This window comes from Carlito syrichta, unplaced genomic scaffold (assembly GCF_000164805.1).
Source record: "Carlito syrichta isolate Samal-C Ts95f unplaced genomic scaffold, Tarsius_syrichta-2.0.1 Scaffold89693, whole genome shotgun sequence".
Classification (NCBI taxonomy): Eukaryota; Metazoa; Chordata; class Mammalia; order Primates; family Tarsiidae; genus Carlito; species Carlito syrichta.
Genome location: NW_007033789.1, coordinates 117208 through 141637, shown reverse-complemented (window position 1 = coordinate 141637; position 24430 = coordinate 117208). Strand labels below are relative to the sequence as shown.

Genomic DNA, 24430 nt, shown 5'->3' with positions numbered 1-24430 from the left:
CTCCTAGGCCCCATGGAGTGTGGGCCTAAGAGGTGTCCCAGGAGGGGTGATGGAAGTCTGCTGCCGTCTGGCTTTTTCTCCTTCCGTGGGCAGCCCTCTGTGGAGGGAAGTTCTGCTTCCCGGCCCCAGAACCCAAGTTCCTTGCCTGCCATCACCGGGAGGAAGTGCAGGACACACCAGTGGCCCTTGGGCCAACAAGCTGATCTCAGGGCTGCAGAGGACCTCAGACCTGCCTTGGCCAGGAAGAGGGCCTCACAGCTGCCACTGTGCTCCTGGGGCAGAGACCCTGCTGGGCGGCATGGACAGGGTGGCCCCGTGCCACTCCCAGGGGAGGCCTCTGAGGCCGCAGCCAGTGGGAGTTGCCCAGAGCCCAGGGGGGGTTTCAGAGAGGACCCAGCGGTCACGGTCCCATTTTCTTCTTACCTCAAAACGCTGGAAGCCGGTCCCTCTCCGGCTGAGCCGAAAGTGAGAATAGGCTGCCAAGGCAATGGCTCCAGCAACCAGGATGACGGCAAAGAAGATTCCTGTCCCCAAGCCAGTGTGGGCCGAGGTCTGCGCACAGAGAGGAGAGGGGCTGAGCTTATAACACTGGCGACTCCCCGTAGGAGCCCTGAGCTCTCCCCATCCTAGCTGGCCCGAGGCATCTTGGAGTCAGTTGGGATACAGATTATGAGATGTTAACATGTAAATGGCCCCTACTACTGCCAGGGTCTGTTCTAACCCTTTTCATGAAATGACCCATTTAAGTGTTATAATAACCCAAAGGGATAAGGACCATTATTATTGTGCTCATTTTGACATAGGGGAACTAAACCACAGAGAGGTTAAACACTTGCCCAATATCACACAGCCAGTGGTAGAAGCGGTCTTTGAACCAGCCTGGCTTTGGAGCTTGTGTGCTTTACTGCTACGCTGTGGAACTTTCCAGCAGCCAGCAGCTAACCCCTACCCTCCCACTTTGGGGAAAATTTAGACTATTTACAACTACCACCGGCAAGTTTTATATAGCATGTGCTATGGGTCAGGGTCAGCTCTAAGTATTTTATGTTTGTTAATTTACAGTCCTCCCCAAACCCATTTGCAGATGGGAAAATTGGGGCTCAGAGATCCCTATCACTGTGAAGCGGAGGGGCCAAACCAGAGCTCAGGATCGCTCACTCTGCTTCCAACGGTGTCTCCCCTGCCCGTCCCGCCCCTTCACTTGGCAGACACCAAATGGTGGCAGGTACAGGGAGCGGGGTGGGCTGAGGCAGGGCTGGGCGGCCCCTCCAGTCTCTGGGCATGGGGCTCCTCCAGTCTCTGGTCGAGGCGCGTGGGCAGGGCTCCCAGCAACTGTTTGCCTCTTGGGGAGTGGACACTGGGCTCCTCCTGGACCCTTACTGGGAAGGCTGGATACTTACCACGGGGGTGGCCGGTGCTTTTAAAGGCCTGGAAATGATATGAATGATCCCATTAGAGGCGACAATGTCCCCCTGCAGAATGGCTCTTCCATCGACAAACCTGGTCTCTTTCTAGAGAAGTGAGAAGAGGGGTGATAGAGGTCTGCCGCCATCTGGCTTTTTCTCCCCCTGTGGGCAGCCCTCTGTGGAGGGAAGTTCAGCTTCCCCAGGCTCCAGAAGCCAAGTTCCTAGCCCGCCATCACCGGGAGGAAGCGCAGGACACGCCAGTTACCCTTGTGCCAACAAGCTGATCTCAGGGCTGCAGAGGACCTCAGGGACCATCTGTCCAACCCTCTTGTCTAACTGATAAGCAGTCAGAAGGAACATGGCTTGTCCAAGATCACCCAGGCAGTCAGTGGCAGACCCTACGCCTCTGAACATCATACCACACTGTCAGAAACGGGATTTGTAAGGGATCTACTCCCAGTGTGATTTGCCAGCTTGCTGTGTGGACAGAGGTAGAGGACCCATGTCCCACTTGCTGAATCACAATCTGCATTCTAAACAATCTCCAGCTGGTTCGAATGTACCTTACAGTTTAGAAGCGCTAGTCTAAACTACTGCTCTTCAATAGTAGAAACCACTTCTCAGGTACAAGTAAAAATCTCAGTACTAACTGAGCGCTTGCTACATGTCAAGCACTATTCTCTGCATGTCACAAGCCTCAAATCACTGAATCCCTATAGCAAGCTAAGATTCAGACATTGTGGTTATCACCACCACCACCACCACCACCACCATCACTGTCCTGTCATCCATCACCAGGACCAGGACCATCTCAACACTGTCACGATCACCAACAATATCATCGCCGTCCTCACCCTCAATACTGAAGGGGTTCAGTACATACGTCCCCCAAACATGCCACTTTGGCATATTGATTATTTTGAGCGGAAGGCCCTTAAGAAATAGCAGGTGCAGGAAGGGCTCTCTGACCTCTTCCTTTCTACCTAAAATCGGGTCATAAAATTTCTTAGGAGAAGCCTGCCCTTTCTGTTCTGGAAGAGAAGAACGTTCTTATCACTGGAGACTGAGAGTCGATGCTGAAAGGGATCTGTACAAATAAATCTACTAAAATAACTCTTATCTTCTGTTAGTCCCCCTCCCCACATTTCCTAGTCACTTCCTATAATTTACCACCCCGAGCCTAAACCCCTTAACTTGTCACTTTTCCACAGATTCATCATTTCTTTATTTTGAAATGATGTAAGCTCTTGGTCCTAACTGCTTCTTTGGGTCTTCATTTGCTCTGGGAGATTAAATGCAATTTTGCATGCTTTCCTCCCGTTAATCTGTCTTATGTCAGTGTCATTCTCATGTCCAGCCATGACCCTAGAGGGTAGAAGGAAGTTTTCCTCACCTCATCATCGATCACTATCACCGTCACCAAAATAATGACCATCTCCTTCACCATTATCAGCTACATGATTACTGTCACCACCATTTTTCGGTTGTGAAAACCGAGACACAGGACAGTGGGATAACTTGTCTAAATTCTTTTTTTTTTTTAGATTGGAAAATATAGTTTATTTAGAAAGTAAGTTAGAGAGAGAGAGAGAGAGGAGATTCACCTCCTCAAGGGAGGATAGGGGGCCAAAACTTAGGAAACATGGCAGCAACCATGGCTCAAAGAGCACATGGCCACACCAGAGTTTAGTAAAGTTAGAAAGTAAATTCGAGAGAGAGGGGAGAGAAAGAAGATTCCCTTCTCCAAGTTAGGGGAGGGAGCCAAAGCTCTCTTGTCTAAAGTCTTAACAGCTAGTAAGTAGCAGAACTGGGATTCACAGCAGGGTCATCTGACTTAAAAGCTCCCACTCTTGAAACTTTGGGATAGACTGACAAGCTGACCAAAACAGAGGTGGAGAATAAGACAGCTCAAAAATGGTTTTGTCTGTCATTCCTCATGTCCAGCTTCCAAGGCTGGTCTATTTCCCGAGGCCGAGGGTCTGCCTAATTGTCTGGGCAAAATGCGATGATGTGCGGGTGTAGAGTTTATGTTCACATGATAATGGCTGCCATCTCTCAATAAGCCCAGAAGAGCTTTCCTACTGGCTGGAGTGGGTCCTGGCTGGAGGTGATGAGCAGCTGGCTTCCCAGCCTCGTTCGCAGAGTGGTGCCGTTGACAAGCTCGTCGTAGAACACAGTGCTGACACTGACGAGGTGGTGCTCAATGTCCTGGCCAGACAGGGTCTGAGATGAATGGAAAAACACGAGAATGGTCTTTAAGGGCCAAGTGGGATTTTGTCTTTTTAATGATACAGGTGACCCAGAAAAATAATCGCTCCTTGTGGCCTTGGCTTTCCTGCCTCTGCGGAGGAAATACCAAGGAAATACCAAGCTTTTCCTCGGGATTTTGGTTGTCTGGGACCATCTACAGCTAGGAAGGGACTCTGAAAATCGTCTTTATTGTCTAAAGCTTAGCAGAGGAATTGCTTCCCTTGGCCCGGGTGACCGGGCAGGGCTGTCAGAGCTGCAGGTCAGCCCGTCTGTGGGTGGATGGACCAAATACTGCCAATTCCTCCATGTGCCATGACGTGAGGAGGGTTGGTAAACAGATGCGTCCGTGGCCTTGGCTTTCCCTGCCCTTTGCCATGTAACTCTGAGTGTCCTCCGCCCTGACTTCAGATTGAGCTACGTGACCTGTTGGGCCAGGGTCATGTTGTCAAACGTGACCAAAGAGGCTGGGAAGCCCACGTGGGACAGGGGACTCTCGCCACTCTTGCTCCCTGCATTTGCCCCGAGAACACACCCAGGCTGGTCTGCTGAAGGGCGACAGCCCCACGGGGCAGAGCCACGGTGGGGCCGGCCAGAGTGACGGACGGCACGCCTCAGACCTGAGCCCACCGAGACAGAAGGGGTGACAGCGGATCTGCAGATGTGTGAGCCAAATGAAGGTGTGGCCCCTGAGTGTTGGGGTCATTTGTGACACAGTCTTGTCGTGATGCTGGGTAACAGGTGCACAGACACTGGGGCCCAACTCACCTCGTTTTCCCCCAGCCCACTGTTCTGTGGCACAAAGAAGGTGCCCTGGATGGAAAGGTCACTCAGGTGTTCCAGAAACGCCCGGCCTCTTGCCGAGCTGTTGGAATAGGCCAGTACTTCCTGGGGGGAGGAAGGGAGTCATCAGACGGGCTGGCCTTGGTGTGGGAGGATGGGGTGGCTGGAGAGGGATGCAGGGCATGGCCCATCTGGGAAAATTCCTGTCATCAGTCCGACTCAGGTCCTGCTCCTTTGCCGTGTCTTCTGACTGGCTCTCGGAGCGTGTTAGGACTTTTATGGCTTAAGACACAGCCACATCGCAGACAACCGAGTGTCCTTCCCCCACGTCTGCAAGGCTCACTCCCTCTCCTATGTTTACTCTGCTCTTCCCATCCCCTCTGTGAGCCTTCCCACATCACTTGATGCAGAATGGGGACCCTAGGGTGCCCCAGCCCCGCTCCACTGTCCCTTCTCCATCACCTTCCGGCATTCTGTACTATTCACTGGTTTGATCTGCTTATTGTTTATTTTATTGGTCTCTTTTGTTCGCTGATGTATCTCAAGGACATGGTAAGTTCACTGAACACGTTTTAAGATGTCACCCCAGCCAGTTTAACTTTGCCGTTGCACAGACAGGGCTACTGAGGCCCAGGAAGGTAAATCATTTGCTGAAGGGTCTTGTTCGGACACTGTTTTTTCTCTGAAATTCTGGAATTCTGTCGTAAGCCAAGCTCCATGGAGCAGAAACGCTGGTCTGGGCGTTTATCTTTAGCAATTTTTGGTGGCTCTGGTTTTTAGAGCAGAGAGATGGATATCTTAGTTCTGTGGACAAAGGTTCACCATTCTGAAGTCTGTGGTTTAAATTCTGCCCAGATCCTGCAAGCCCTATGCTCACGCCCAGTACCCTCTCCTCCCATATCACCGATTGTCAGTTCAGCTGGGAATGGTGGCTCAGTCTCTGCCTGCCTGTGTTCCTCACCATAGAGGTTGAGAGGGAGGGGGGTCTGGCACCAGGAAGTTTGACTTTGAACTCAGCTCTAGGAGTTAGGCTATGTCCTTGGCCTTCATCTGAAAAATGGGAATAGTAGAAGTGACCGTATCAGGTTGTATGGGGATTTCACCCTTGTAACAGGTATTTATTGAGCACCTGTCCTGAGCCAGCTACTATCCGAGGTGTCAGGGATACAGTGGTGGTCAAGGCAGAGAAAATCCTTTCCCTGGTGGGGCTCACATCTGCAGCCTGAATGGAATGTCCTTGCAAAGAGTTTAGTTCAGTGCCCCGTATAAGAAAAATGTCTGGGCAACTTGGCGAGACCTCATCTCTACAATAAATAAAAATGAGCCGGGCGTGGTAGTGCGCGCCTGTAGTTCCAGCTACTTGGAAGGCTGAGGCAGAAAGATCGCCGGAGCCCAGCAGGTCGACAGAGTGAGACTCCAACTCAAACCCCTGCCACCAAAACAGAAAAATGCTCAAGAAATGTTAGCTGTTGTTATTATGAGCTCAGTTCTTTCATCAGGCAACACCCAATCCTTCTCCAAGTGTTCTTCATTGGACATGTCTTGTTGAACATCGATGGGACTTTAAGTGCAGTGCAAAATGCAACTGAATTCATGTTAACTCTTTGGGTAATCAGCAGGCAGGCTAACACAAGAGTGTCTCGGCCAGGTTCAGTGGCTCAAACATATAATCCCAACACTTGGGGGGGTCAAGGTGAATGGATTGCCTCAGCCCGCGGGTTTGAGACCAGCCGGGGCGACTTGGCAAGACCTCATCTCTACAACAAATCAAAAATTAGCCAGGCATGGTAGCATGTGCCTGTTGTTCTGGCTACTTGGAAGGTTGAGGTGGAAGGATCACTGGAGACCAGCAGGTTGACGCTGGGGTGGCCATGAGCATGCCACTGTACTCCAGCCTGGGCAACGGAGTGAGACTCCAACTCAAAAAGAAAAAAAACAAACAAACCCCTAACCCTAACTGTTCCAAATGCAAGCAGAGGTAATAATACCAGTTAACACCAGTGTAGACTTTTCCGTGTACTGGCCACTGGTCTAAATGCTTCACAAATATTAAATCATTGAATTCTCACATGACCCTAAGAAGTTGGTGTTACCACCATCTCCATTTCTACAGATGGGGAAACTGAGACCCAGAGAGGAGAGTAGCTCATTTAAGATGATGTGACAAGTGAGGGGCAAACTCAAGCTTCAAATGTGAGCAGGTGGTCCAGTGCTGATGCTCTGAACCACAACTGTGATCCTTCGACTTAAAGGACTCGCCCCTCTGATACCTGCCTTGAGGCAACCCCTCCCTGCCTGCCGAGGCCGAGACATGGGACATACCGTCAGGAAGTTTGTGAGGGAGGGAAGGGACATCAGGACTTGCAGCAGGTTCCCACTGCACGACACGCCATTCCCCACATAGCCCACCTTGCAGGTGCAGTTCACATCTGGAGAGAAGAGCACACAGGCCACGCCCAGTGAGGCAGGAACCTGGGCTGCTCTCCTCCCCCGGGGAGAGGCCAGGCTGAGGGCTGTTCAGCAGCTGTGTGGCCCGGACCCGAGGCGTCGCTGGGGCAGTCACCTTTCATCCGATAGCAGAAGACATCCCACATTTCGCTCCTGTTGGGTCGAGGTCCGTAGTCCACTATCCCCACCATGCCGGAGCCGCATTTCTGGGAGGCAAAGGCCGTGGGGTAGGCGACCCGCCCACTGTCCAGCCAGCCTGCCGAGCAGAGGTGGTACTTGGCCTGCAGGGACACAGACGGGTGGGGTTCAGTTCCCATTTCAGATTCTTGTGGGATCATTTGGTCAATGTCTGACTCCCTCCCCAGGCTGTAAACCCCATGAATTCAGTCTCATTTTGCCTGCTGAATCCCCTGTGCCTGGCACATGGTAGGTGGTCATTAGACTTTTGCTGATAGAGCCACTGGATGAAAGAAAGCAGTGCCCTCTCCTTGTGGGCGCATGAGTCCTGCATTCTCACTTCTGTTTTCTCTGTTCTTGAGAAAGGACGTGCTAACCGCTATTTACCCCAGGTGCAAATTCTTCTGCTTTAGGTTGATAGAACTCTACTTGAGGATGGAACCCTAATTTATCACCGGCGTCATCATGGCATCATCATCATGGCCTCATCACCGCCATCTTCATCAGCATCACACTTATTGTGAGCTTATTCTTAGCTAGGTTCTCCTGCAAAAACTTTTTACACGTCAACACCTTTAACTCTCAACCAAACCTATGAAGTGGAAACTATTAAAATCCTTTTCATATAGTTGAGAAAATTGAGACAAAGGAAAGTTAAGTAACTTGCTCAAAGCCCGACAGTCAGCAAGTGACAGAGCTGGGATTCAAACCCAGGCAGTCTACTCCAGATATCCTAATCATCTGGAAAATTGAGTTCCTACTGTGTGCCATATTCCCTTTAGTCCTTACACAAACAGGATAGGTAGGAGAGAAGTTTCAGTAGCTTGATCAAGGTTGCACAACCAACGAGTAGGATAGCAAAGACTCAGACCCTCCAAGATGTTGGGTCCTGTCATCAAATGCTTTGTTCCTTGGTAAAGAAGGATTGGGTCTGAGGCAAAGTAGAGGGATTTGGTAGTGATGGAGGTTAGAGGAAAGGACTTAAAATCATACCTCATAGGCATTCACCTGCTCTGCTCCCTGTTAAGAAATCACCAGCTTAGAACTCCAAGGTACTGACTTTTCCCAACAGGCTTGTCTTCTGGTTTTAGAGGCTAAGAGGGCAGCCTGGACAACTCCTTCTTTTCACAGCCTCCCTAGCCACAGAGAGCTCCAGTGATTCCAGAGGAACTCAATGGCTTTGTGGAGTCAGGGCTACATTTAAATCCCGGATCTACCACCTTTTGACTGGGTGACATTGGGCGGGCACTTTATTTAACCATTCTGAGCCTCAGTTTCCCTATCTGTGAAATGGGAATAGTGACACTTGCCTCTGGGGATATTGTAAAGATGGACAACAATGTCAACAAAGCATCCTATGTATTGCCTGACACGTAGTAGACACCCAGCAAATGGATGTGATGATTAATTGTTATTATCACCTGCACTGGAAGGCCCTTCTGCACATTCTTCCAGGAAGTCTCCGGTCTTAAGAAGAGGCCACACCCCGCCCCCTGCAGACCCTGCCTGCATCGTGTCTGCTAACTGGGGACCCACCTTCTGGGCGTAGGAGAGCTGGTTGTAGGTTGCCATGGTTGCAGCCTCATTGGCACAGGCCTCTCTGGCTTTGTCAAAGGTCAACTTGTACTGGCCCAGCGGGGAGCGTAGATGGAACACCCCCACGGTGGTATCTAGACAAAGAAGAAGAGGAACCAGGTCAGCCTACCTCGTTGGCGGTGTTTCCAGCAGTGAATTTTGAAGAATTTTCCAAGCGAAGCCCAGCTGTACCCCTGCATGTCTTCTGAAGCTACTTCCCCTTTAAGTTATGTTGAAGCACAGCACTTAATATATTTATTTCTTTTCTAATGATAAAATTGCCATATGTTCTTTGTAGAAATTGGGGCAATACAGAAAAGTAAACAAAGAAATAAACAAGAATCAGCTATAATCCTACTCCCCAGAAATAATCATTGCTCCATGGCTAACATTTTGATGTACTTCCTTCCAGAATTTTAACTGTATTTTTTGGTAACTTTTTATTTTGATATAACTTCATATTCTTTCCGTCTTTTTTCCTGTGAATTTATAGATGTCATATATATTATAAATATGATAGCATACTGCAGATACAGTTTTCAAAACTCTTCCAAACTTAATATTAAATCGTAATTATTTCCCAGATTATAAATTTTCTCTGATAACGTGATTCCCTTTGCCCCATACTCATAATTGAATAGTTTTGTGACCTTTAGAACTATAAAAAATACATTAGAGTGAGTTTCTAACAAGGGGTCTGTGTGTTTTCTGATCCTTGCTATCCTTTTTTTTTTGAGTTGGAGTCTTACTCTGTCGTCCAGACTTGGAGTGCAGTGGCACGCTCCCGGCCACCGCGGCCTCGACCAGCTGGGCTCTGGCGATCCTTCCGCCTCAGCCTTCCAAGTAGCCAGAACTACAGGCGCGTGCTACCATGCCCGGCTAATTTTTTATTTGTTGTAGAGACGAGGTCTTGCCAAGTTGCCCTGTGGGTCTTGAGCCCTCGGGCTCAGACAATCCACTTGCCTCGGCATCTCAAAGTGCAGGGATTACAGGCTGAGCCACCGAGCCTGGCCTTTTGCTATTCTTTCTAAAAAAGTTTTTAAAAACTCATTTCCCCTCTAAGATACTGGAAAATTTATATCATTCATTCACAGCTGGTGATTTTTTCTAATTAAACAATTGAGTGCAGAGACCAGAAATAGTTCAATAACCAAGTCACATTTTATAATGCCAAGTTCACCATAAAACACCTCAAAAAGGATACTATCTGCATCACAAAAAGCTAAGTTTAAGTTTTTCTTGTTTGACCATAATCCAGTAAGTAGCACAATTTACAAGTTGTGATCTCATCAGTCATACTCCAAATGCAAACACTTGCCAATTTAACAGCCTGGAGAAGTATGGAGAAGTGTGCCTTGTCTCCTTGTTAAGACAACACAGTTCTTAAAGCACATTTGAGTAGATGTGGATCACTATATTTGATCACCCTTTACTGTCAGATACATATGTTATTTCTAACTTTTTTGTGATGTTAAAAAATGCTGGGATGGTATGTTTATCTTTACTCCATTCTTGGCTATTTCCATAGGTGGAGTCCCAGAAATGGATTCATCGAGTCTCGGTGAGAATTATTTCAAGGCTCCCTGCAGCGTGCATTGCCAAGTTGGTCTGTGAAGGATGCCCAGTGTGCCATCCTATGAACCATGTGTGAGCAGCGCTTCCCCTGCCTGCAGGATGGACTGCAGGTGTGCCTTCAGGGAAGGCGTGGCGTCATCGACCACTTGGCTATAGCAGAGGGCGGGTCCCACTTGATGCCCAGTAATTTAATATCTCTGCCAGCATTTTCTTGGTACTCATAAGAAAGCAGAAGAGAAAAAACCCCGAAGGAGCTGGACGGTGCTCCATGAACTCCCCGCCGGAAGTAAGCTGCAGAAACAGGCAGTATTTGCTGAATAAACAGTGTCCTGAAGGAAAAACCAAGCATGTCTGGATTCCACACTCCCTGGGGCAAATGACTTCTCAGTCAGCTGGGCCCTGCTGCTGGTTTTTTTGCTCTGATCCTAAGCAGTAACTGTCTCTTGCGTCTCTATGCTTGGAAGTCCTGTCATGACCATGATCACAGAATGTTCCCAACCAAGCTTTCAAGCTTCTCATCACCTCCTCTGCCCACCTGCTTGAACCCAGCACCACCACTGCATTCAGTTGTTCGTGACGGAACCTCACATCACAGAGAATGTCTCCTTTTCTCTAGTCTACACCCATCATGTGTCCTTTCTCCCTTCCCTTACTCTTCTCAGTACAGACCCTGTGGCATGGGAGTTCCAGCCTTGCTCTCTCCTCCCTGTGGCCTTGTCCTTCGCATCTGACCCTTGGCCATTCTCTCCTGCCCAAGCTGTGCCCCCAGTAGATGCTCCTGTGTTTAGCCCAACTCAAGCCTCGATCAAGTCTCCACCATAGATAGCCCCAGGCCTTTGTTAGGCTCCTTGGAAGACCCTTTCCCTCGCCTCACCTGAGGTCCTTCCCTTCTCTGACTATTCTAAAAATATTTGTTAGTGATCAACTTCCATATGATATTTTCAAAGCCACAGTAATTCAAAAATGTTTATCTGAAGAAGCCCCTGAGGGTACCACGTAGAACTGTTTCCAAGCCTGGAGTAAGTTTCCAAAATAGAATCTTCCCATCTTCTCCCACCGGTAGCCCTTGATAAAGCTGGTTCAGAGGCTGGCTCAGGAGTGGACATTTGAGTTCCAAACCTGCTGTTGAATAAGAAGCTGTGTGACCTTCAGCGAGTCCCTCTCCAAGGTCCCAGAGAAGACCAGAGAAGCCCTTCCAAAGTCTTCATCTCATAGGAAGAATTCTAGCTGCCATCTTTTCTTCCTCCCTCCACATTCGGGCTTTATCGAGGTTTCCCTTCCTCCACCCTCTCTCCAAAAAAGTCTCTTCTCCACTATTGTCTATCTGTATTTCCTTTACTCTACCTACAACTTTAGCTGTATTAATAATAGGCTGGGCACAGTGGCTCACGCCTGTAACCCCAGCACTTTGGGAGGCTGAGCGAGAGGATTACTTGAGCCAAGAGTTCAAGACCAGCCTGGGCAACACAGCAAGACTTCATCTCTATAAATAATAATAATAATAATAATAATAGTGACACCGTGATCTCTAAAAAAATTTGTTATTGTGATAAAATATGTAAACATAAAATTTACCCTTTTGATCATTTTAATTATACGACTCAGTGGCATTAAGTACATTTACAATGTTGTGCAACCATCACCACTATCTGTTTCTAGAAAATTTCCATCAGCCCAAACAGAAACTATATCCATTAAGCAATACTTCTTCAGTCTCTGGAAGCCTCTATTTTTCTTTCTGTCTCTATGAATCAGTCTACTGAAGTCCTCAGATAGGTACAGTAACATAATATTTGTCCCTTTGTGTTTGGATTCTTTCATTTAACATAATGTTTTCAAGATGCATCCATGCTGTAGCATGTATCAGAATTTCATTTCTTTTCAAGTCCAAATGATATTCCGTTGTATGGATATACTACATTTTGTGTATCCACTCATTTGCTGATGGACATTCTGGTTGCTTCCTCTTTTGGCTACTATGAATAATGCTATTAGGAACATGGGTATACAAACAGCCATTTCAAATCCCTGCTTGAACTTTTCTCCGACTAATCTTGCTCTATTTCAGCGGCACCACCAGCATGAGGCAAGTTGCTGTCTTCTGTCTCATAACTCCCTTTCCCTTGCCTTATTCAGTTAAAAAAAAGTTTTCTCAAGCACACTGGGAATCTCCTTGCCAGCACAGACAATGTCTTATCTATCCTATGTATTTTCCCCGCTTATACATTCTGTCTCATCCCAGAGGGGAGTTGAGGTGTATAGAACAGGTGTTAAGTCAACAGTTGTCACAGAGATGTGTAAAAGCTGCCTCTGGTCAGGTGCCGTGGCTCATGCCTGTAATCCCGTCACTTTGGGAGGCTGAGGTGGGAGGACTGCTTGAGCCCAGGAGTTTGAGATCAGCCTGGGCAACATAGCAAGACTTTGTCTCTATTGGAAAAAAAAAAAAGTCTACCTTGTGAAAATGGCCAAGTCTGTCAAACAAACCCCACTCAGAGAGATCTGATACATACAGATTGGCCATAATGCGTAGTGCCCCGAGTCACCTCCTGAACCACTGAAGTCCATCTCTGCCTTGTTTGGGATTACCTTTTGGGTCCTTCCTGGCTTCCTTCACTGCGTTTCAAGATGCCCTGTCACTTCCGCCTCCCGCCTCTGCTTTTCCATGTGGCTTTCAACATTCTTTAGCCTTACGATTCTGAGTTTTATTGCACCCGTGAACTTATTGTAAGCCATTCAAACCATCCCTGAAGTAAATGGGGTATGTGCTGTCAGTGTTCTCCTCCAAAACCATTGTTGAGAAACTGCTTCTGCACGAGGCAGACACTTCTTGTGGCTTCATGCCCCAGACTGTGCTTCTTAGATTCAACCAGTCAGGGTTCAAGTTGCTTAGCAACTTGGGAGAAGAAGTATCAGGAAAATTAATGAGGGACAATCTTTGAGCTCCCGCCTGGCTCTAACAGTCTCAGGTTCGTGGAGTTTCCTCTGCTCTCTGTGGCCTTCACTGGGTCTGGGCTGTGCAAGGGCTGATGGGCCTCTGATTTTGTTTTGTTTTGTTTTTCTTCTTCCCCTGACACAGCCCCTTCCCTACGCCAGAAGAGAAGGGTGCTCTGTGCCCTCACCCCAGCCCCACTGACCCTGGAAGTGGAGATCGGCGCAGTTGGCATCTGGGTGGCACTGTCCATTGTCCTGTAAGCAACGGTCAACCGGCAGCTGTTCCGGTTCACAGTTCAGCCCGTCTCCCACGTAGTGACTCTTACACTCACACTTCTGTTTGCCCTGTGGGGGAGAGTGGGAGAGGATTGGAAGAGCCCCTTCTCTGGGACCCAGGACACCCCAGAGCCCGGCACCACTACCCGGCCTGGGAGGCGTCCAGAAGGAACGGGAGGATGGGCTTCTCCTGCCTGATGCGGATGAAATAATTGTACGTCTCCCTTTTTTCCACGCTCCCAATGAAGCGCCACCCTTCACATCTCAGTCCAGATGTGGCTTCCTGAGAGAGCCTCTCCCTGACCACCCTGCGCAAAGCAGCTTTTCCAGGCCCTTCTGGCACACGGGCCTGATTTCTGCTCTTCATGGCTCTTTGTGCTCTCCAAAAGGCTTTCATCGTGCATTTGCCTCTGTGATGAGCAAAGCCCCCTCTGACTACCTGCAATGATCTCCCTGAAAGCAGGAACCCCACCTGCCTTTGTGTTACTGGGTTCCTGGCACTTGCAACAGCACTTGGTAGGTGAGTGACTGCTGGTTGACTCGATGAATGAGCTCATTTAATCTCCACAACAACCCTGTGATGCCGGCATTATGAGGCCCACTTTACACAGGAGGAAACAGGCTCAGAGGAAGTAAGCAGGCAGCCCCAGGCCACATAGCTTGCAAGGAACTAAGGCTCAAGGTGGCCGGTCTCCAAGACCACGCTTGTGACTAGTAACAGACACTATTTTGTACCCTCCTCTCTTCCCACCGGGTAGATCGGACACTTCTGCCCTTCTAGGAAGACGGGAGGGAGGGTCCACACTTGCACTTTCATGCCATGACTTACCATCCTTTTGTTTTAAGAAACCTTTAATTCTGAAGAGTTTTAGATGCATAGAACAGTTGTAAAGAAAGAATTCTCCTGTCTCCTCCCAGTTCTCCCGATGTTCACCCCTTATGTAATTGTTGTTTGTCAGAGCTAAAAAGTGAACATCGGTGCATTACTACCAACAAAACAGTCAACTTCTCGAGGGCTTCACCAGTGTTCCCATGAATGTCCTTTTCTGCCTATGGTACCACCTTGCTTTCAGCCCATGATGTCTATCGGGAAATAGACTGAGGTGGGAGAAAGGCTTAGGAGGCTGGGCCATAAGCAGAGCCCAGGAGGTGCAGAGGCAAGACAGAGTGAGGCCCAAGGGAGGTCCGAGGAAGAGCAACTCACCGGGCTTGTCATCGTGCAGGTGGCATGCTCGTGACAGCCCCCGTTGAGGCCGTCCGCACAGGGGTCGATCTCTGTGCAGCTGTGCCCGTCCCCCTTGTAGCCCTTCTGGCAGCTGCAGGAGACTTTCGTGCCCTTCTGGGAGCATGTGGCACCCTTCGCGCAGCCACCGTTGTTCTGCTTGCAGAAGTCCACCACTGCAAGAGCCAGGAGAGGAATCCACTCACCACCGTCTGCGTAGCTGGGGCTTCGGGTCGGGGTGTGGGTCACCCTGGCTCCAGTAAACAGGCTCACGCTGCCTTTGCCCTCTATGCCCTGTGGCCTCTGCGACACTGATATTTTTGTGATATCCCCACAGACCAGGCCTGATGACACCTGTCCACTGCTGTTCCCTTTGTCACATTCTTCAGAGCCCCACTTTGGGAGCAGTTTTCAGAATGAGTTTGGGTTTTGATGTTAGGACAGAGTGCGTGTGTGTGTGAGCATGCGCGTGGGGTTAGTGCAATATCGAACACCTTGTGAGACAGACTCTGTTACTCCTAGTCTACAGATGAACACACTGAGGCTTAGAGAGCTTAATGGACCCAGCAAAGGCAAGACAGCTAGGAGTGACAGGGATGAGATTTACACCCAGAGTGGTGTGGTTCCAAAGCCCACACTCTGCCCGCGGCTCTGCTTCTCCTTCTTAAGTCCTTAGTTTTCACCATTCCCCAAATTTCAACCCAATGACAGGTTAGTTCTGGCCTCAGGAGTAGCTGGAAGGCCATTTGATTTCTCCTGCCTGGATTTATGCAGACTTAGGGTAGCCACTTGAGACCCTGGCAAAATAAAGAGGACAAAAAGCTTTGTTCCAAGGATGGTAGGGTAGAGAGAGGAGAGAGAGAATATGGTCTTTGCTGCCATTATTGAGTGTGACTCACTTCTGGGCCGCCCTGCAGGCCAATTATGTATAGCAAGACCTAATTTTATAAAGAAAGTATGTATATTTATTAATGAAAATCCCTGGAAAGCACATGTGACCGAGACGGCTAACTTTCCCCAATACCTATTCTTTTCCTATAGTAACCAATTTTCAGCTGGGTTCTTGGTTGTCCAACAAAAGACTACATTTCTTTTTTTTTTTGAGTTGGAGTCTCACTGTCGCCCAGACCGGAGTGCAGTGGCCACTCCCGGCCACCACAGCCTCGACCTGCTGGGCTCCGGCGATCCTTTTGCCTCAGCCTTCCGAGTAGCCAGAACTACAGGCGCGCACTACCACACCTGGCTCATTTTGATTTATTGTAGAGATGAGGTCTCGCTGCCCAGGCGGGTCTCGAACCACGGGCTCAGGCAATCCACTCACCTCAGCCTCCCAAAGGCGCGGGATTACAGGCTGAGCCACTGAGCCCAGCTAAAAGACTACATTTCCCAGGCACTCTTGTGACTGGGCATGCCCAATGAGGAAGTTCTGGCCAATGGGACAGAAGCAGACGTGGCTTTAGCAACTTCTGGGTTGTGTTTTTAAAGGGCAGGTGTGTCTCCTTTTTCTCCCACTTCTGCCCTGCTGCTTGGGATGTGCTTATGGCCACGGCCATTTTGAGCTGGGTGAGTGAGCGGTGGTAGAGTAACAGGACGGAAGGGGTCTAGGTCCAAAGAATAATGTTGTGTATTTTCTCAATTTTTTGAAGTAAGACTGGGTTACTTGCTGAGTTAGAAAAACACCATAACATAAAGTGCTCCCCAGTTTGCAAAGCAATTTAAAAACCATGACCTGGGAGGTGGGTGGATCAAGCATGAGCGAACTCATGAAGGAAACCGAGTCACAGAGAGGGCAGGTGTTACCGAAGGGGTCCAGGCAGGGGCGGAAGTGCCAGGACAGAGCCAAGCACTGTGTCGCCCTCACCCCCACCCCGACAGGATCTCACACGGCCCAAGGGGACACACCTGTGCATGTGAGTCCATCACCTTCGTAGTTCAGGTTGCACTCGCATGTGTTGTTTTCCTTGCAGGTGGCGTGAGCAGAACACGGCGGCGTGCAAACTGGGGGCAGGTCTGCAGAGAAAGGGGCCACCACTCATCCTGCACTCATAGTGGGGGCGGGGACCCATCTGAGGAGCCTTCCTGAGATGCTCTTGCTGGCCCACCGCTGTGTTCATAAGCTCCCCGTATTGCAGGAGCATGGAGTGATTTGCTAAGATCCCATCCAGCCTGGAGATTCTAGAGTTACTCTTCAATATTAAGACATCATCTCTGAACCATTATCCAGATTTCAGTGCAAGTCGGTGACCTTCAGGGGCAATCAATTAAAACTTTACACCTGAAAACTTGTTCGCAGGAATGGACGTGGCAGATCAGCCTTCTGGCTCTAAAGACACGCACGGGATTCCAGATGGAGACAGTTACATTGGAGAAGAGATTCCAGGGCTTTCTGAGGGCACCGTGGAGCTGGGGAGAAGGCTGGAGCTTTGGTGATTGGATGGGGCTATGTCATGCACAGGCAGCATGAGGCCATGGGACATTTAGGGAGGAGGTGGGAGGAAGAAGTGTGCCATACTGTTGGGATTTCCGAAACTTCCCACAGGAAGAGCCCTGTTATGCCCTCTGATCCCGGGGAGGCTGAAATGACAGCAAGTCACACTGGATAATTCTACCATCACATTTCAGAACTTCTATCAGAACACAGGGCTTTGGGTAAAAGGGAAACCTCAGAAGACTGACTGCTTAGTAAGGATCAAGCTGTGAGGACGATCATCATGGTCACATGTTCTGATGGCAATGCCAGCTGCCAGGCCTGAGCGTTCATAGACACTGGGCACTTCAAAACCATGCTCCCTGACCATCCCTATGTAGAATGTGCAGAAGGCTCTTCTTTTTTTACAGAAGAGCAAGTCAAAGCTCAGAGACGGTGGATTATCTAAGGCCCTTTATCTAGCAGATGGTTGGATCAGGGGTCAGACCCTGGTCTTGGGGCTCCAGAAACTGCTTTTTCTATGAAACCACTCAGTCTCTGGATCAGGCCACCTTCCTTGGCCGAGCCTGGGATTCTGTGCTGGAGGTGGGGGTATCCCACATACAGCTCAGCATGCTGGTTTCACAGGTTTAAGTTAAATCTCCTCATCTAGTGGTCCTGCAAGTCACTAACCTCCCCAGGGCCAGGGCCACAGAGGCAAATCATCTTTTACACCTGCTTTATCATTTTTTTCAAACGTTACTCAGACTCCAACCTCACTTGTAGGTTCGGGGTCTGGGGCAGTCCCGGACCACCAGAGGCGGGTCACCCCCATGACAGACCTGTTGGAGTGTAACAGAAGCGACCGGTCCACCCCGTTTCACAGAAGCACTGCCCGGAGCCCGTGATGCCATCGTCGCACTGGCCATGGTCCGAGCAGCCACAGGCTAAAAGCAAACGAGAGTGTGATCAGCAGTCAGGGTTGAAATCCCACCTGCCAGCTCGCCAACCCCTTGCTGCCTGTGCGTTTTCGGTGTGGGAGGCACCAGGTTTCTACAATGGTCACTCATTCGTTCATCCGACATTCAAAAACAACTTACTCTAAGACTACCTGGGCCAGGCCTTGCCAGGCAATGAGTTTACAGGGGAAAAAAAAAAACCTTAGGGAAGGTCTTCGCTTCCACGGGTGACCGTCTCAGAGTGACCAGCTGTGGGTTGTGTGATTATAAATGTGATGAATGTCACAATTATGGAAGTAGAGGGTGCCATAGGTATATGTAACAGGATACACGGGGACAGGAATCCATCTGGGGCCTCCTGGTGGAGAAATTGATGTAAAGGAAAAATTGAAATATGCTGTGCTAATTCTGCCACGTGTAGCTGCCTCCAGCACTTTTGTACCAGCCACTAGCTCTTGCATTGATGGCTGTATCTCCAAAGGGGCCCCACCTCTGTGCCTGCTGCCCTGAAGTAGACCCTGCACAGGGCACTGGAGTGATCCCTTCTTGGCTGTTCATGACACTCTTGTGTCCACAGTGTCTCACTGGCCTCCCATCACACTCAGGTGCTGAAGACCTTTCTCTGGCTCAGAAGACCTGGCTGTTGGTGACCTTCAGAGATTTCAATTCCCTTCCTCTCTTCCTCTCCTTTTTCTTCTGCTCAGCTGTCTTGGCCTCCTTGTATCCTTGTGTACCAAGCTGCCTCCGGCCTTGGGGCCTTGGCACCTGCTCATCTGTCCTCCAGGAAAGCCATTCCCCTGGTCTGCACCGTCCAGGACCACAGCCACTAGCTACATGTGACTACTTAAATTCAAACTCATTAAAATGTACAACGGGGTTCCTTAGTCCATTTGTGAGTGCACAACAGCTGCGTGTGGACAGTGGAGTCACAGACCCCCTCCAGCGCTGCTGAGGGTTCATGCCTGCTTGCCGATTCCTTGCCTGGTTCCTCATGTCTGCTGGGACTCCACTCAAATGTTCCCGGTGGGAGATGTCTTCTCAAACAATGCCCCTTTTTGTTCATGACTCCCAGCCTGCTTCCTTGTCCTTATATCCTCTATAACAATTTAAAAAAAATTTTGTTTCTGTAGTTTTTCGAGAGCTGGGTTTTTGTCCTTACTGTCCACCCACCCCGCTAGCCACGTATCCCTAGACTTTGAGCCAGTCACTCAACCTCTTTGTACTTTGTTTTCCTCATCTGCTAGTTGGGGATAATAACAGTGTCTACCTCAAAGGGTTGTTAAGAGGGTGACATGGTTAAACGTAGAGGCCTGGCATATCGTAGGCACTTGAATGCTGGCTATCGATATCAGTAGGGACTCATTAATTGCATGTTGGTTGAATGACTGAATGAGTGCTGTCCAGCCGCAGATTGACTTGGTGGCTGCTGGGGTAAATGTCACCTCGGAGGTGAGGCTTTTCAATGAATGGAAACTGGAAATACACCAAGGGTCCCACACAGGGCAGGCAGGTGGGAGGTGGGGGTGGCTGGGAGAAAGGCCAGGCAAGTGGCATGGGCTTGGACAGGGAGCACACAGCTAGGAGACAGGCGACAGCTGGGCAGTGGTGCTACGTACACTGACAGTCAGGCCCGAATCTCCCCGGCCAGCACATCTCACACGCCGTCCCATTGAAGCCGATGTTGCACTGACACTCTCCGGTGGCCCAGTACTGATCGAGACAGACGCCGCGGTTGTTACACGGGGCCTCTGGGCCTCCAGGACAGGCTGGAAGAGACCAAACGGCTGTGACTCGGCCATCTCCCAGACCCAGAGCAGCTTAGTGCCTTTGTGAACGTTCGGTGGCTGCTGATCTGCCTTAGCCCAGAGGACCTGGGATATCTAGGGTGGATATCTAGGGTGAGCCATCCGTGGATATCTAGGGTGAGCCACTGGTCTATGGGCTCAAGTGTAGCTGATAGAATTCCCCTTGGCAGGGTCATACACTGAGCTGTGCATTGCATCTGGGGCCAGGAGACGGGGATCTGGTGGATCTGGGTTGAGTAATGAACTTGCTCTGAGCTTCAACTTTTTTAGCTGTAAGTGATGATGGTGATAATGACGCTGAAGGTGATGATGATGATGTATGATAACGCCTGACCTCTACCACCGTTGCTACCGTGAGGATCTAAGAAAGTAACCATAACTGAGAGCGTTTTGAAAATCTAAGGCACTGAGCAAATACAAGGGACGACACCGATTTCTTTGAAGAGTTCACACTCTAGTGATGAGGGCTGGAGCTGGGCGACCATGTGGACTCTCAATCCAGAAGACTCTCAAAGAGGTTCCATGGGTGGGGGATGCATGGTAGTAAAAACTCCTGGGGACAGAGCGTGGGACCGTGGGCTTGCTTCCCATTCTCTCCATGCCTCTGTATTCTCATCTAGAAAATGGGAGCAGCAACAGAAACTCCTCCCAGGGGTTGTTGCCCAGTTTGAGTTGATTGATACGAGGGAGGAGCCAAAAAACCTGGAATTTATTTACAAAAAAATGTGTATTTACTCTTAAATGTTTAACCTCGTCACCTTCAAAGTACTCTTCGTTTGATGCGATACACCTACCGAGATGCTTTTTCCACTGCTCAAAACAGGTTTTGAATTTGTCAGTGTTGATGCCTCTTATTTCTTCTGCTGTTTTTTTGTTTCACCTCTTCTATGTAGGGAAAACACTTCTCTCTGAGGACTTTTTCATCCGGGGAAATAAACAAAAGTCACTAAGGGCCAGGTTGGGGGTGAATAGGGAAGGTGGGGCATAGGAGTCATGCTGTATTTGGTCAAAAACTGCTGAATACTCAGCATGGTGTGGGTAGGTGCACTTGTAAATCACCCATCATGAAATGGACAAACATGTTGAAAGAATCTTCAAAAAAAAAAAAAAATCACCGAAGTCAAACACCGCCTCTCACAACAACACTAGCTGGTCCACTGGTGCTGATGGGTTCCTAGAACACTTACCTAGTGGGGGACGCCTGTACTACAAGGGGCCTGCCCACCAAAAGATAATTTTGCTTTTTTAGGGCCTCTCCCTTGTCCGTACGGGAAATAGCACTCAATACGTGTGCCTACCTTGGACAATGTGTGGCAGATGGGAAGTGCCCCTAGGCATTGGTTATGCTGCTGCTGTTGATGTGTTGTTGGCTAGTTGTACCCAACATAGGGGTTTCAGGGGGGGCCCAAATGCCCTTTGGCAGGGATCCCTTTCCCAGAGAGATCACAGAGGGAGGGCAGTGCTGCACACCCTTTAACAGGGGTTTCAGGAAAATATGGCCCATACACACCTGGTGCTCTCAGTATATCACCTGCCGAGGTAGCATCATAGCAAATGATTTAAGCAGACATGCTTATCAATGTCATGGGCACTGCATTGCATCAAAATGAAACACAGCGTCTGGGGCACCACAGGAGGTGCCTATGTGCTAATGTAAAGCAAACAAGCAGACACACAATGACAACATATGCACAGTGGAATCTCAGTTCAGTAAGAGGCAGAAAATGTCAAGTGAAAGAAGTGGAAGAGACGACACCCAGCACTTCAGAGGGATTGCTCTGGGTCATCGGCAGTGCTCCCCCAGTGCTATAATTTCGGTTCCCAGTGCCGAGCAGGGAGCCTGAGATCCTTCTAGACCCACGGGGAGGAAGGGGCACCTCACCCTGGCAGTCTCGCCCGAAGTAGCCCTTGCAGCACCGGGGGAGCCGGATCACCAGGCCGCACTGCTGCCGGCAGCCTTCCGCGTTCCTCTTGAAGGGCAGGTTGTAGAGACACTTCTGCTTCTCGCCCTGGAGGAAGAGAGCACCATCCTTCCAGCTTCCACCGCACGGGCTGGGGCTTTGGGGCTCCCGTCTGTTCCCCAGTGGAGGATCCTGGCACTGCCCAAGGTGGAAACGGGACTTCCAACGGGAGCTGGTTTTTTTTCCTGCTTTTGTTTTTAAAGAGTGGATTTTTCTGAAGGGAGTCAACAGGCCAGCGACAGCTCTGGGGTGGGGGTGTGCAGAGCTAGAGATTTCTCCCCAGGCTTATGAGAAAGAACTTTCTGACCCTTAGAGTGGTTTGCAAATGGCACGGGTGCCTGGGGCCGTCGGGGAGAGGTAGCTTCCTGTCAAGGAAGGGGTGTGCAGCAGGCTCTCAAGTCCTCAGCAGGAGGGCGTGAGTTACGTTTTGTTTTGTGGTGGTGGTTGTGTTATCGGTTTGACTTGCAGACTACCAGTAACTGGACTTTGGAATAACAAAAAACATTATTTACTGAGCACTTACTGTGTGCCAGGCACTTAAATGTGCCCACATTTAAATGTACTTTTCCTAATAACCACATAAAGAATTATTATTAGTTCTATTTTACAGAGCCAAAATGGATAGATCATGTGACTTGCAAAGGTTGAGGAATCTGACCCCATACCTGTGGACTCCAAATTTCACTGGCTTCACCAGTACTCTACATTACTTTCTGGGTTTTGATCTTAGTGTTGCTCCTTGGGTGCTCTGTGGCCTTGGATGAATTCCTTGCCCTCTCTGACACTCATTTTCTCATAAATAAATAAAGTGCAAGTAATAAGAGCTTCTAATGAATATATAAAGGACCCAGTACAGAGCCTGGGATGTGGACAGCAGCCAGCAAAACGTAGCTGTTATTTTCATAATTATAATTGTCTTTTAAGTCCTTCTAAGCCTCAACCTCATGATTTCCTAGACACTTCCTAGAAGATAGGTGATAGGTTGACAGGGTTCCTAGGCTCAGAATGACCATCTCTCGTTCCATTGGCTTGGGTGTTGAAAGAGTGTCATAAATTACGTTTACGCCCCGGCCCCCACCCTCTCCCCCACACGTCCTCACACACACCAGAAGACTGAGGTCTGATAATGAAACACACTCATGGCTCTCCAAACATTATCACTGCATTGTTAATTACCTTTGGTTTACTCCACCTCGGGCAGCTGGGAATATTGGAACAGCTCCCACAGTCTCCCTGGTATGTAAGAAAAAAAACAAAAATTAAAGACCAAGAATATCAGAAAACACAAGGAAATGTCTCCGGTTGACACCTGGATGGACTGATTAAAGCCTCAATTAACCTTGATCAGGATTCTGACTATGGTCAAGAGCATAAAGACAAACACAGGGCAGCTTGGCCATGGACGATTCTCAAGGTGTGTCTTGGCCCTCAGGTCCGTGGGTGAGAACTCAGGAGGAAGAGCCTGTGTTACACAGAGCCTGGCCAGGGCCATGTCCCAGAGCATCGGACAGTCATTTATACTCTTTGACCCTTAGTTTTATGATAGACAAAAGAGGAATAATAATTCTTGCTGTTTGATCTTTAGGGGATTGGTGAGGGAAAATGACTAACTGAAAAAAATGTGTGTGGATACACTGTGGAAATTAAGAAGGCAGCAACCCCTGTAGCAGAAAGGACAATTGGTTTCATCTCTCACTTTGATTGGTATGCTAAACATTTGGGATTTTTGGGGGGCAGGGGGAGAGTTGGAGTCCTATTCTGTCACCCAGGCTGGAGTACAGCGACACGCTCACAATTACTGCAGCCTGGACCTACTGGGCCCAGGCGATCCCTCCGCCTCAGTCTTCCAAGTTGCTGGAACTTCAGGCAAGTGCCACCATGCCTGGCAATATATATATTTGATATATTTTAAAATTTAATTTAATTTTTAATTTTAGAGAGGAAGTCTCACCAAGTTGCCCAGGCTGGTCTCAAACCCCTGGGCAGGCGTAGCCACCACTACTGTGTCCTGCTAACATCTGGGATATTTACCGAATGCCTACAAGACGCCAGGTAGTGATACCAACTGGTGACAAACTTTTCTATGTAAAGTCACTTTACCTCTTTGGGACTCAATTTTCAAATCTATATGGGGGGTGAGCTGAGGGTTGAGCAAAATGGCAGCTCGAAGGCAGTACTCAGTGAGGTGGGTGGGTGACCGCGAGCCTGCCACACCCAGGGCAGGGCCTGGGACAGATGTTCAATCAACGCTGCCAAATGAGTGAGAGGGGGACTGAGAAGCATGGGATTCGAAACTGGTCATACGAAATTGCCATTTGTGTAGGCCCTAAACTGTCAAATACTAACCGAGACATTGAAAGTAGTAAATGTGTCACAGCGGCCCCCCAGGGTGGGATCGATCAGTAGACAGTCAATGCCGTAGGCCACGCCCAGGTCAAACAGGAGCTCACGCTGCACAATTCTGCATGTTTGGCCATTTAGAAAGAGCTCACCCTGAGAGAGAGAGAGAGAGAGAGAGAGACAGAGAGAGACAGAGAGAGACCGAGACACAGACAGAAAGACAGAGAGAGACATAAAGACAGAGAAGGGGGGAGAGAGAGAGAGACAGAGAGATAGAGACAGAGACAGAGAGACAGAGAGTGAGAGAAGAGAGACAGA

General features: G+C 49.3%; 1 protein-coding gene across 1 annotated transcript in view; it reads right to left on the bottom strand.

Annotated features, from left to right (window-relative positions):
• Positions 1 to 24430, bottom strand: part of STAB2 (stabilin 2) — a 139393-nt gene that overhangs the window by 1492 nt on the left and 113471 nt on the right. The window contains exons 45-59 of the mRNA XM_008058203.2: positions 24119 to 24265; positions 22949 to 23005; positions 21694 to 21820; positions 19623 to 19772; positions 17890 to 17994; positions 16543 to 16650; positions 14623 to 14816; positions 13346 to 13487; positions 8598 to 8731; positions 7000 to 7165; positions 6759 to 6865; positions 4422 to 4541; positions 3489 to 3629; positions 1401 to 1511; positions 424 to 552 (exon numbers count right to left, since the gene is read on the bottom strand). Of these exons, the coding sequence (XP_008056394.2) occupies positions 424 to 552; positions 1401 to 1511; positions 3489 to 3629; positions 4422 to 4541; positions 6759 to 6865; positions 7000 to 7165; positions 8598 to 8731; positions 13346 to 13487; positions 14623 to 14816; positions 16543 to 16650; positions 17890 to 17994; positions 19623 to 19772; positions 21694 to 21820; positions 22949 to 23005; positions 24119 to 24265 (1938 nt within the window). The remainder of the gene's footprint in view (positions 1 to 423; positions 553 to 1400; positions 1512 to 3488; positions 3630 to 4421; positions 4542 to 6758; positions 6866 to 6999; positions 7166 to 8597; positions 8732 to 13345; positions 13488 to 14622; positions 14817 to 16542; positions 16651 to 17889; positions 17995 to 19622; positions 19773 to 21693; positions 21821 to 22948; positions 23006 to 24118; positions 24266 to 24430) is intronic.